Source organism: Aulonocara stuartgranti (assembly GCF_965226115.1).
Source record: "Aulonocara stuartgranti genome assembly, chromosome: 23".
Lineage (NCBI taxonomy): Eukaryota > Metazoa > Chordata > Actinopteri > Cichliformes > Cichlidae > Aulonocara > Aulonocara stuartgranti.
Genome location: NC_138958.1, coordinates 17,927,325 through 17,940,697, shown reverse-complemented (window position 1 = coordinate 17,940,697; position 13,373 = coordinate 17,927,325). Strand labels below are relative to the sequence as shown.

General features: G+C 40.3%; 2 protein-coding genes across 2 annotated transcripts in view; both read right to left on the bottom strand.

The window, feature by feature from the left end:
• Nucleotides 1-7,948, bottom strand: part of LOC309700667 (protein NLRC3-like) — an 88,505-nt gene extending 80,557 nt beyond the window's left edge. The window contains exons 1-6 of the mRNA XM_082524382.1: nt 7,862-7,948; nt 7,648-7,784; nt 7,465-7,563; nt 7,227-7,331; nt 5,676-5,914; nt 5,445-5,486 (exon numbers count right to left, since the gene is read on the bottom strand). Of these exons, the coding sequence (XP_082380508.1) occupies nt 5,445-5,486; nt 5,676-5,914; nt 7,227-7,331; nt 7,465-7,563; nt 7,648-7,736 (574 nt within the window). The 5' untranslated portion in view covers nt 7,737-7,784; nt 7,862-7,948. The remainder of the gene's footprint in view (nt 1-5,444; nt 5,487-5,675; nt 5,915-7,226; nt 7,332-7,464; nt 7,564-7,647; nt 7,785-7,861) is intronic.
• The window catches only part of LOC309700665 (NACHT, LRR and PYD domains-containing protein 3-like), a 267,254-nt gene that overhangs the window by 31,996 nt on the left and 221,885 nt on the right, over nt 1-13,373 (bottom strand). The gene's annotated exons all lie outside the window — the stretch shown is intronic.

Sequence of the window (13,373 nt, the reverse complement as noted above, 5' to 3'; positions counted from 1 at the left end):
CATTAAGGATATGTTTGTACCATACAGCTTTCCATCAACCTTGACCAGTCTCCCAGTCCTTGCAGCTGAGATACACCACCACAGCATGATGCTACCCCCACCGTGCTTTGCTGTTGGGATAGTATCGGGTAGATGATGAGTGATGCCTGGTTTCTTCCAGAGAAAGACTTTAGAATTGAAGAATTGATTTTATTAAAGCAGAAAGTCTTGTTCCTCACAGTCCGAGAGTCCTTCAGGTGCTTTTTTGAACTCCAAATGGGCTTTCATGTGTTTTGCACTGAGGAGAGGCCTGTGTCAAACAACTCTGCCATAAAGCCGAAATCTGTGGCGGTGCTGCAGTGATTGTTGTCCTTCTGGAACATAGTCCCATCTTCACAGAGGCTCTGTGAAGCTCAGAGTGAATTTCAGGCTCTTGGTCATCTCTCTCACTAAGACAATCTTGGGAGAATCCTTATAGTCTCTACCATTAGAGAATTATAAAGGCAAGAAGTTTTCTGTGGCCTCCTCCACATCTGTGCATTGCAACAACCCTATCTCTTAGGTTTGACTTCATGGCTTTGCTCTGATTTGTCAGCTGCGATGTCTTCTATAGAGAGGGGTGTACCTTTCCAAAACATAATCAGTCAATTTTTATTGTACTACAAGTGGCTTCCACTCAAGGTGTAGAAACTTCTAAGCAGTCAAGAAAAGCGGAAAGCTTGAATACTTATCTAAACATTGTTTTTATGATATATTTTTTTAATTAAAAAAAATTGGAATCATGTTTTCAGTTTGTCATTATGGTGTATTGAGTAAAGACTATTAAAATAAAAAAATATTCAAAAGATTGTAGCATCAGGCTCCAAAAGTGAAGCAAAAAGAAAGCTTCGGATGAGAAGTGCTTGACTCCCTGGTATAACTCACAAACTCACATCCTAAAGCAGAAAATCCATAATCTGATGAAAATGATGTCTCACTAATGTAGAAGATCTTAATTTAGCCTGAAGAGACAGTTTGTTTGTCAACAAAAGAAAAGCCCTCTCTAAAGTCATGACATCTTAATATTCATCAATGGTTGAAATAAATAAGAACAACCCTAGGTTTCTCTTTAGCATTTTAGCCAAGCTGACAGAAAGTCAGATCCCTGTTGAGCCGAGATTTCCTTTAAACTTAACTAGTAATGAGTTAATAAATTTCTTCACAAATAAAATTTTAACCATGAGAGAAAATCTATCAGTCTATCTCTATTTATCAGCTACATAGCACAGGCCTTCAAGCTGGCAGTTGTTAAACAATTAGTTAAAAAATCATCACTTGACCCAACTGTCTTAGCTAGACATAGGCAAATATCCAACCTTCCTTTTATTTCAATTTTTTTTTTGAAAAAGAGTAGTTGTAAAACAGCTAACTGATATAGGACTGCTTTCTTCCATTTGTGCTCTAAGATCAGAAACAGAGTGACTTTCAGAGTGAAGCTGAAAAAGTAGTTCATGCATTTATTACTCTTAGGCTGGACTACTGTAATTCTTTCTGAAAAGCCTTCAGTTGATCCAAAATGCTGCAGCAAGAGTCCTGACAGGGACTAGAAAGAGAGAGCAGATTTGTCATATATTGGCTTCCCTTCATTGACTCCCTGTTAAATCCGCAAATCAAAAACCTGCTACTCACATACAACATCTTAAATAATCAGGCCCAATCTTATCTAAATTACCTTATAGTGCCATATCACCCAGTTAGACCACCCAGTTAGTCGTCTCATTGTTAAAAATTTCTATGTATAATTGTATAAGTGTATAAATAGGGTCTGTACCTTAAAATATATAGCCGCCTGAGGTGACAGGAGACGGCTGGATTTTATGTGAATTCCAATCAGAGTGTTGAGAGATATCACTGGCTTTCAGAAGAAAGGTGTGGGTGAAACTGTGCAGGATGTACAGAGGGTAAACAAGTTTGTGGCGGGACGTGGTTTGTGCCAGGGCTGCAGGGGAGGCTGACACACACCAGAACCTCATCATGCCTCCCTTACATGAGCACCATATTATAAAATCTGGTAGCTTGGCTTGGGTTCTTGCCGACAGTGCCGCTGGCCCCAGTGGTGTCCCTGTGCACTTGAGGGATCTGCTCAGTCTGAGCCAGAGGTCCGCACACAGGAGGCACCTGCTCAGCCCAAGAGGGAGGTCAGCATGCAAGAGGGACTTGTTCAGCCCGATCCGGAGGTCAGTGAGCCCTCTGGTCCTGCCTCGTCTGGTCCTGCATGCTGGCCACCTGCCAAGCCGCCTGTTAGCCTAGGGTCATGTCCACGCCTGCTGTGACACCGCCGCTTTCCACACAGTCGCCCCACAAACCAACCTGCATATCACACCTACTCAGGTGAGAAGAAAGCTGGGGAGGCTCAGACAGGGGAAAGCAGCAGGACCCAACAGCATGCTTTATTTATATAGCACATTTAAAGACCAGAGGTACACCAAAGTGCTTCTCAATCATAAAATATGAAATAAAATTAATTACATATACGATAATAGAGTACAAATACATTTCCAGACAAAACAAATCATCAGTCCCAGAGTGTTGAAAGCCTGTGCTAGGCAGCTTTGTGGAGTACTCCATCACCTATACAACCTGAGCCTGCACTTCCAGAGAGTCCCAGTGCTATAGAAAACATCATCCCTGGTGACTACAGGTCTCTAGGACTGACCTCTCATATTACGAAGGTTTTGGAGAGATTTATCCTGGAGCACCTCAGACCCCTGGTGAGCAAGTCACAAGACCCTCTGCAGTTTCCATACCAGCAGTGTTGGGGAGTAACGGAATACATGTACCGCCGTTACGTATTTAAAATACAAAATATGAGTAACTGTATTCCGTTACAGTTACGTTTAAAAAGGTGGTATTCAGAATACAGTTACTTTGTTGAAATAAATGGATTACACTGCGGTACTTTCCTGTTTCATATTGTCGCGGGTCAGGACTGTTTGGGTTTTGTTTGACAGCTACGTTCTGTTGTTCCAGGCAGCAGCGTTACGGTTGCCATGGTTACAGGGCGACGCTCTCTCTCTCTCTGCGACTGTGTGTTTCCTGGGTGAGAGAGCGCCTTTTCGTTGTTGTTGTTGTTGTGCTAAGCTAACAGGCAGAATGCTACAAGCATAGCTCTAAAGAATGTAGCATCATGGGCAGTGTAGTCCGTGTTGCAGGGAGAATGGACTGCCATACACGTTATGGGTCTGTAAGCGAGGAGGGAGAAAAAGGGGAGTGGAAAGGTACGAGTTGTCATCGAGGAAAAACGGGAGCTGGAAGCATGTAAATATAATAATAACCACTTCAGCCAAGAAGAGAGCCTGACGAGCCCAGTTGTAAGTAAGCTATTAAGACTCGACTGTACACCGTGTTCCTGTTTTCCTCCGAAAACAATAAGTTCCGTTGGAGCAGTCTTTCAACGCCTCTCTCTGTCTCTCGTAAGAAAAGTTGACCCACACAACAAAGTAAAGCTATTTTTCGGCTACGAGCCGACAGGGACCCCGCCGTATTAGTCAGAGGTCCCTTTACTACAGTTTGGAGACGAGGACCTTCAGTAATAGTAATAAATCACACAGCAATAGTACATTCACGTTGTTGTAAAAAGCATGATAATATATATCATAATTTTTATGGACTTTCGCTTTGGTGGCCTCAGAATCTCATCTCTGATTTTTGCAGATGATGTGGTTCTGTTGGCTTCATCGTGCGTTAAGTATTGTGATAATATCGTATCGTGGGATGTATGGTGATTCCCACCTCTACTAAATGCCATGCTGCCATATCATTTTTTGATTGGTCGACATGGTACATTTTTCCACCAATAGGAAAGGGTGGGGGGTTTTTTTGGTTTTTGTTTTTGCTCACAAGCGGAGAGTGCTTTTGAGGGCTTTCCTTAGAAAATGCAGTTTTTACCATTTCTTCCCGCAGTAAACATAAACAACAATAGTATTCAGGAAAAAAACATTGCATTTTTTATCATAACTCTGGTTTTTCATGGCCTATCAACACAATTTAAAAACAGGCATATAGTTTGAAGTCCACACTTTTTACACAAAAAATTAGAATTGGGGTTGTCTTGGGTGGACATAACATCTTGTTGCTATGTCACCGTAAATTGGTCATGCTATTGGTATACCATGAATACTTTTTCTCCTCAGCCAATCAGCAATGTGATCAATTGGATCACAGGCTGGAGTGGTCTGCCAGTGGTCAGAGCTGGCTTTGCTTTCTACAAAGGCTCAGATCCTTCAGTGTATACAGCAGGCTGCTCTATATGTTTTATCAGTCTGTTATTGCGAACACCATCTTCTTTGCGATGGCGTGCAGGCACCCAAGCAAAGGATGCAAATAGACTGAACAAACTCATCAGGAAGGTTGAGTCTGTTGTTGGCATGAAGATTGCCACCCTGGATGAGGTGATCAGTTATAGAATGCTGGAAAAATTGCTGGCAATCATGGACAATAAGTCCCATCCCTTCCATAACACACTGGATAATCTGAAGAGAAATTTCAGCAACAGGTTCCTTCAACCTCGCTGTCTGACGGAACGTTACAGGAAATTGTTCCTTCTGCTGCTATCAGAATCTTTAATTCATCCACTTGGGTCAGGTCCACACATGTGGAACAGAATTAATTACACCTCAATGCAGCCTGTCACTTTTGTACACCACAAGATATATTTCCACACATACTTGTCCTTTTATATTCATTGTATATTTATATTTATACCTTTATCTTTATATTTATCTATTTATCTTAATATTCATCTATCATAACTCTGTTTCTACACTCATTTTATAGGAGTGCATGTTGTTTTTGTGTATTTGCTGCTGTGACAACTCAATTTCCATCTGGAATTAATAAAGTTTCTGATTCCGAATCAGGTTTTAGAAAGACCTCATCTTCAACATTTTGGGGGGTTGTTATTTGCTTTGATAATTTTAAACAAATAGCATAATGGACAGCACAGTGTTAAAATATGTCTTTAAGTCTTTTGTTATATAATTTTACATATTTACTTATTTCTAAAATCTCTGGTTTAAAATTAAAAGTAATTTGAAAACATAAAGAGTAAATGTTTGAATGTTTTATAAAGTCATTGTACAATTTTCTAAAAGTATGGCTTGTAAGACTATTTCAGATTCCAAATATGTTAGATGCTTTTCTAGATTTTTTTATAATCTGCTATGAACCATCCTCACATCTCATCTAAAGCTCTGTAATCCTCCCTTTTAATGTTGTTTGCTGTTACACCCAGTGAAATAAAGTTAGAGATTATTAAACCAGCCAGCTGTTCATTCATTAGAGCTCAAGCTTACAGTCATACAGCAGAGCTACAGTGAGGCTACAGAGACACCACGTGGAAACAATCAAAGCTCTCATTGTTCAGCTCAGGCTTCGTGTGTTTCTGCTTTATTATTATCTACTGAGACAAACTAATGTATTCTTACCTTCTGATGAAACTGTTGAAGCTTCCTGGGCTGGGGGACTTCCTGTTAGGGAAAGTGCACTTTGAATCGTAAACTGGTCTTTTTAAAAATGACAACCTGCGTGGCATCAGAAATATATAAATATAACAAGTCAGACTATAATATTTTGATACATTTCATAAAATAAACTGTGACAATGTCATATCTGCATACCGTACTAAATGTTTAATGTGTCTTTTTCCTCTGACTTACCTTCATTCATCTTCTCTAAAATCAACCTCGCCCCCTGCATCACACGGTCTGAATATGCCTGCACCATCACTTCTACTGTTTTCAGTCTGTCTGCGTTCTCCAGCTGGTACTTATAGAGTTTGGGGAAGTCATCTCCAGGTTCATACTGCAGGTAAAAGTGGAAAAGCTTCAGCTCCTCCTCTCCCATTTTCTTCAGCATTTCCAGTAGCTGCACTGGTAAGGCCTTCTCCATCTCTGACCTGTAAAACATAAAACATGTCTCATCACATCTACGTTTTTAGCTTTTAGTATACTTCACAGTGCCCTCTAGTTGTCATGTATATTTTACCTAATGCAACTTCAACTCTAACAATGCTGTTAATATATAAATTAAAGAGATACTTATCGAATTAAACTTTCAACAGAAAACAAAGAGGGCTCACAATCTTTAGAAAACAACTTAAAATCAACTGACATTTCTACAAATCATATCACTTAAGTGTGTGAATGTGTGTGTGAATGGGTGGATGACTGGATGTGTAAAGCGCTTTGGGATCCTTAGGGACTAGTAAAGCACTATACAAATACAGGCCATTTACCACTTATTAAAAAATAGAAATATGAATGAAAAAATTAAGTCAAATAAATAAAATAAAAGTACAAGACTCCAGCAGAAAAAGATAAGCACGCTAATTAGTTTTTAATCAAGATTTATACACTGGTTTAAAAGAGGTTTCTAAATCTGCTCTAGAATCAGAAATGTGGTACTAAGGAGGAATTCATAATAATTACAGTTAAAATATATTTTAAATTACCAACAACATGATGATATCATAACTCTGGTCCTTGGAGGACAAGGGTATCAGCCAAGCTTCAACTTAGAACCACTGACAGCTGCACACACAGTGTCATCGTTCCCCTGTCCTCACTAGCATGACCAGCCAGTTTGTTTTTGTTTTCCCTCCATCCCAACTTCCCGTCTCTTCTCCTTACTGTTTAGAAGAGTTCTGCGATTGGGTCCTGTCATTCTGCCGTCTGGGCAAAACTTGACACACAGACCCTGAACTGATGCACTTATGCTACAACAGTGCACAACTGTTTGTCCTCTGACATCCAGCAAAACCTGAAAGACCTGAGTGGAAGTTCCTCCCTACACTTTGTTTGAAGCAAAGCACAAAGGAGACACCTGCTGGAGCAGCTGGAGTCCTACAGATGCTCAGCCTCTTCACTACAGAAACATCTCCTATAACATCCATTCTTTACACTCTGACTGCTGTGTTTGTGGAAACACTCGAACACACACCGCTTCACATATGATCATGGAAACGTGCATGAAAAAGAGCTGAGCTGATATTAAACCTGATGGAGGATTTATTCACAAACACTGACTGACCAACAACATTTACACACACTTGTCTGCAGGAGAACAACTATCACCCTTTGACGCGTCACTCTTGAGAGACACACAGGTGAGTTCAGGTTCATGTTTGAGTCTCTGATGGTTGCTAAAAAAGTTCAGATCTTCAATAAAAGGTTAATCACATATTACTGATATTATCGACATTAGCAAACCTTTTCCCACTTGGCTCTCTTTGTTCCAATGCATTAATTAGCTTTTTCACTTGGGCACTCTGTAAGGACACACAGCTGGGTTCAGGTTTGAGTTTCTGATGGATCCTAAAAAATATATAAAAAAATAAATAAATATAAAAAGAAAAATACAAAATAACAAAAAAATATATAGCCAAGGTATAGACACAGTTTAGATGTGATGTAAATACAAGACATGTTAATACTGACATTAACTTACTTTTTCTGAAATGGTCGTGTTGGTTCAAATTTCTTGATGATATCCTTCACTTTGTCACTCTTTAAGGACACGCAGCTGGGTGGAGGTCCAGGTTGGTTCCTGTGAATAATGATGGAGCAGTGATGTGAGTGCTGAGCTGTGACATGAAGAAGAGTCATGGACAGTTAGAGATGGTCATCTCACCTCTGATCTTTGGTCTGGCTCTCATGTTCCCCACACAGAGTGGTTTTAGAGGGAGGGACTCCCTCCTCTCTGTCCTCACACTGATCCATGCTGCTGAATTCACATCCACATCAGCTCACACACACTTCTACCATCACCTGCAGACGAAACACAAATCATTCATGTGCACAACAACTGAGAACTGCACAGGTCATGTCTGATGTGTTGGACTAACCTGCACTCCATCTGAGACACAGCTTTCATCAGTTCACCATTACAGTTCACAGAGCCGACTTCAGCCTCCAAATCCCTCCATTACTGTAGTCCTACAAGTAAGCAGGTCAAACATGGCTGTAGAAGAGCAGCTTTATTTTAGTAACAATGCCCAGGGCCAAGCTGACTGCTTACAGAGTTCATATTCTAACTGCTGGCTGTTCTGCTAGCTAAGCAAACTAGTGTTGAAGGTCAAAGTAAAGAAATGATGTGATACTGCTGGGAGTTACATCACATACTAGCAGCATTTAGTTATTCAGCATTATATTTAATCCTTATTATCTCATCCTCTCACCTCTATTTAGCTCTGAAAACAAGAAACTTTTTGCCAACAGTTTATTGGCTAGGGGAGGGAGAAAACGAAGAAGGGCCAATGAGGAAAAGGGAAAAAGGAAAAGGGAAGAGAGGAAGGAAAAAAAAAAACTAACCATAGAACATTATTACTGATGACCTTCCCCAGCTACCCTCTGGTGACGCATGAGTTATTCTCTTTACTCTTCTTATAATGGTTTTATTGTTATAATTGTGATTACTATTACTGTTCATAGTTGGTCACTGGACACAGTTATTGCTATCATTATTGTCATTATTATGATCATTGGTGATGATGGTGATAATACTGAATTAATGTTGCTTTGGACTGAATAGAAATTAACACCCTCACTACACACAGTCACAATCATACTTGTATTTTTTTTTTTACCAACTGTCTTGTCTGCAAGTTTCCTAATCTATCCTGCTCTATTCTGTATGTTGTACATTTCATAATAATAATTTTAAAAAAACAACAACAACAGAATTTCAGCCTTTATTTAGTTTAGCTGCTCATGGATAAACATATGTTTTCAGCCACTGAAAACACATCTGCTTATCTGTAAGTAGCATCAAGAAATTCTTGATGATGGCTTCTAGACTATAGAAATCATCATCAAGAATTTCTACATTGCATTACAATTTTTTCAACTGGTGCCTGGGTTAACTGCATCACTGGTCATGGCTTGTTATTGGAGGGCACCTGTCCATACACACTTCAGAGGGTGGGGTAGAAATTCTAGGGGTTTTTGTTTGAGTGTGTGCGCTTGGTCAGGTGTGGGTCTAGGGCACACTGGGCCTTGATCCCTTTGGGATATTGTTATTAAGGCTAGATAAGACCATATGTCTGCTTGCTACAACTACTGGACAAGACAGGTTAAAAAAAATAAATATGAAATCAGTCAAAAAATAAAACTGCTGGCCTACAAAGCTGCTGCCTTCATCTGCAAACTGACCTACATGCTGAACCACAAACTCCACCCTCTACTGAGAACTGAAGAAGTCATCACTGTTATTTTTCTACAGCTGATCGCTGAAAACATTCAAACTGACTCATCACGGAGCCTTTTTTCCTTTGAATTCTATAAACCTGCCTGTAAACAGCAGCTGAAACTTCCAGAAGAACTAGACAAAACACTCAACTTGAAAATTCTAAATAGAAGTAAAAACATGAACACTGTCTTCAATCATCTCTTATATACAGGTTAAAGATAGTCTACAGAGAAAATAATCACTTACACCTGCTTAGACAGATTTAATTTTAACACACACATACTCATAAACACTAACAGGAGGAAAAGTGTTTAACGGTTGGTCCAACACTGGTCATTGGTCGAGCTCTAAGTCCATTACTGTGAACTATGGAGTGGCAGATTTGTGCTGGAACTAAGCTGCACAAAGCTGATGTTAGCCAGGAAAACATTACAAGCTGCTTCCATTACCTTCACATGGAGTTTCACACAGAGTTGATCAGCATCAGTCACAACAAACAGGAAGTTCAGGAAGGTGAGAGTAAACCTTGAGCAGGGCGGAAAACACAGAGAGGCGTCCACAGACCAACATCACAGCAGTGGTGTGTGGCGACTTCTACAGAAAGGCAAGCAGTGATCATGCTCACCCCACCCCTATTACGCACCAAAAACCCCTCATCTTCCTTATCATCTCATCTTGCTTCACTATTGAGAAATTTAACAAGATAAACTGGATCCAATTAACCCTTACCTTTTGTACATCTTTTAGTTTTTTGTTTTTTTTTTTTTGATTTAGCTATCATTTTGGCTGTGTTATAGCTTGTAGCATGGATGTTTGCAGGAAAATTTCTTTTTTGTCAAATTTTTGGAATTAGAACACAGAAATTATGTGGTTACAGTTCCTCCAAGACAATAAGAACAGTAACAGACTGAACTAAATGAAATAATACAATATAGTAAAGTTATAAAATATAAGCAATAGTTCTAATTTATATAAATAGCTCAGTGGTAAATATCCAGAATAGCAGCAGAGCTCTGTGCTCCCTTTCTTCCTATTCTCTCCTTTCCTTCCTCCCTCTCTCTGTCTCATCTCCTCATTTTACTTCCTTTTTCCTTTCCTTCTTTAATTGTATGCTTTCTATTTGGACACAATCGTGCATTTGTTCGTTTAGTAAAGTTCATTATCTGTACTTGTAACACTGTTATAAATCTGTAACACTTTGTTCTTCACTTTTTTTTCCAAAATCTTTTAAAATGATAAAATTGAATGAAGTCTGTGGAAACGTCTCCACTTCAGGTTTCGAGGACGCCGTCCAAACCATCGCTGGGCGGAGCCTCATCTCATCATTCTCCATGGAAACCGAGTCATCCATAAGAGATGAGGCTACAGCCTTTAACACAACAAGTAAGAGTATAAAGCAAAAAACAGCTGATTTACTTTATTAAAGTTGTTTCATTCATTAAGACTGAAATTTGGGATTTTTTTGACTTTTAAACTAAATTTGACTCTGTGAACTTTTTGATTTGAAAGAGCAGATGAAAAGTGAAATGTGTAAAAAGCTCTTTAATTTTGCTGTGAAACAAATGTTTAGAATACTGATAAATATGTTTTTATGGTTTGGGCCTTTAATGATAATGTGATGATAAACATGACTCTGAGGAATGATAGGCTCTTCCTTTCTGCTAATAATAATCAATGGCCTGTATTTATATAGCGCTTTACTAGTCCCTAAGGACCCCAAAGCGCTTTACATATCCAGTCATCCACCCATTCACACACTGGTGATGGCAAGCTACATTGTAGCCACAGCCACCCTGGGGCGCACTGACAGAGGCGAGGCTGCCGGACACTGGCGCCACCGGGCCCTCTGACCACCACCAGTAGGCAACGGGTGAAGTGTCTTGCCCAAGGACACAATGACCGAGACTGTCCAAGCTGGGGCTCAAACCGGCAACCTTCCGATTACAAGGCGAACTCCCAACTCTTGAGCCACGTTCGCCCATCAACATCATAATAAGTGTTGCTTTCCTCATTGGGACTTCAAGCAGGACAATAATAAATGGATTTCCTGAACTAAGCTTCCTGGTTTGATGAAAGATAAACACGAAGTTGGATTTGATGTTAAGGAGACTCTGAATGGGCCTTAGGATCTATAATTGTCCTCAGTTTCTTTCAGACAGTCAAATTGTCTTTGTAATGAATATTATACATCTATACTTTGCTGCATCAGCTCACCGATGAGATAGACAGCTGACTTTAAACACACATCCAGTTTGGACAGGTGGCTTACCTGCTGCTTCTAGGCAGGGAGCAACCAGGATACCCAGATGTATCAACTAGAGTCATCTGGGCTGAGCCTTGAAATTACTGAATGAATGTTTTTGATCCTAGCAATTCTATTTATCCCAAGCAGAAACACATATGTATAAAAGAAAATAATACCCCATCATTATTATTGTAGCTGTGGCCTGTGAAGACCATCAATGTTAAAGTCACGGCAGCTTTGTTTGACAGTGTGTAGAACAAACCTGATGACACCTACTCCCAGAAAGCTGCAAGTGAACCAAACACTTCCAATGTCTGAGGTTTTTTTTTTCCAAAGCTGGTGAGAAGCCCCAAAACAGCTGAAACCTTGTGTGCTGATCACAACAACCACAGCAGTGTTTTCTGACTAGATTTTAGACTTTGAAAGAGGAGTGAAAGGAGCCATCTATGTCCACTGTGAGCGACCATCTTTGAACAGAGGCGGTGGTTTACGACACCAACTCTCTGCCATCTATAATCCAGTTTTGAGTTCCCTCCCCAGACGCCTTAATGCCCACCCACATCCTGGGCCATCTGACCTCAGGAATTCGCATGATAAGGTGCGGCCAGGTTTCACAATGAACTCACCCGAAACTCTGGCTGATTGGGACCCACACCCAGTTTTACACCTTGGCTCAGGCGATTAGAGGATCATCAGGGGGTCCTTTTGTCCCTCTGTGGGGGGGTACTCCCACTAGGTTTATATCTGGGACTCTCCACCATTTGACCTTAGAACTGAAGAAGCTTCTCGGGTGAGAGGTGAAACGTCTTCAAGTAACTTAAAGAAGTTCAGACGCTTTTCTTTGCAAGCTCCTTTGACTACGATGACCTGGATGACTGAGAACCTTCACAGACATAGATTTTAGACATGAGTCTGAATTACTAAATTACTGAGCAGCTGAAACAGCCGCATGTATGCAATCAGAGGGAGGAAAAAGTATTTGCTGAAACACACTTTCTTCTCCCCAGAGTGTGCTATGAGCATTAAAGTCTCTACATCCTCTGCGCATCAGAGGGTCCTGCAACGTAATTAATATGCATAATTTTTGTAGACATTTCCCTTGTTGCCAGGTTTCAAAAATGTTTGTTTTGATTTTTGTGAATGAATTGCTTTCATGACTTATCCAGTGATGCTACTGACCAGCCATTCGGTGGCATGCAGTCTGACAATGTCACATTTCAGTACCTTCTCGGTCTTAAAAAAAAAAAAAAAAAAAAAAAAAGTACCTCGCACCAGGTATGTGGAGGGGCATGGTCTGAGGCACACCTGTGAGGGAGGCAGACGCACTTGGACGGACGTCCACAATAATGCCTCACCACCATAAAAAGTCTGAATTAGGTCCTGGGGTGGTTGTTGGTATGTGCCCGGCCGTGAGATGCAGAGCTATAGCCGAGTTTTGTGTAACAGCGACTGCAGTTACTGAAAGTATGCTCAAAAGCAGGAGTATGTGGACGGGTCTGTTGTGGATCTTTCACAAGGTACAAGAACCTAATGGAAAACTGTGAAAATTGTGGCGACTGTGCAGAGTCAATCCAACTAGGTAATTGACAAGGGGCTATTAGCGTCAAAATGATTCGGTCTCAGTATTTCATTCTGATGAATCAAATGTGTCAGGGTTTAAGTCAAAGCAATCGAACTAAACTCATGTGATTAAACTGTAAGCTGTTTGAACCTTTTCATCTTTCAGTGAAAACTAGATGGCGTCCCAGGTCTCAGTATGGCCGTCTGTCAAAAAAGCTGAATAAATTCAATTCAAATATAGATCTTTGAATTCATACATAGTGTAAAATGAATCGTCAACACAAAAGTAAGTAAGACCCACTACAGGAATGTTTAGTCAGATCTGGGACTGTACCCTTCAAACCACTCTGTTCTGCTGTTGCTG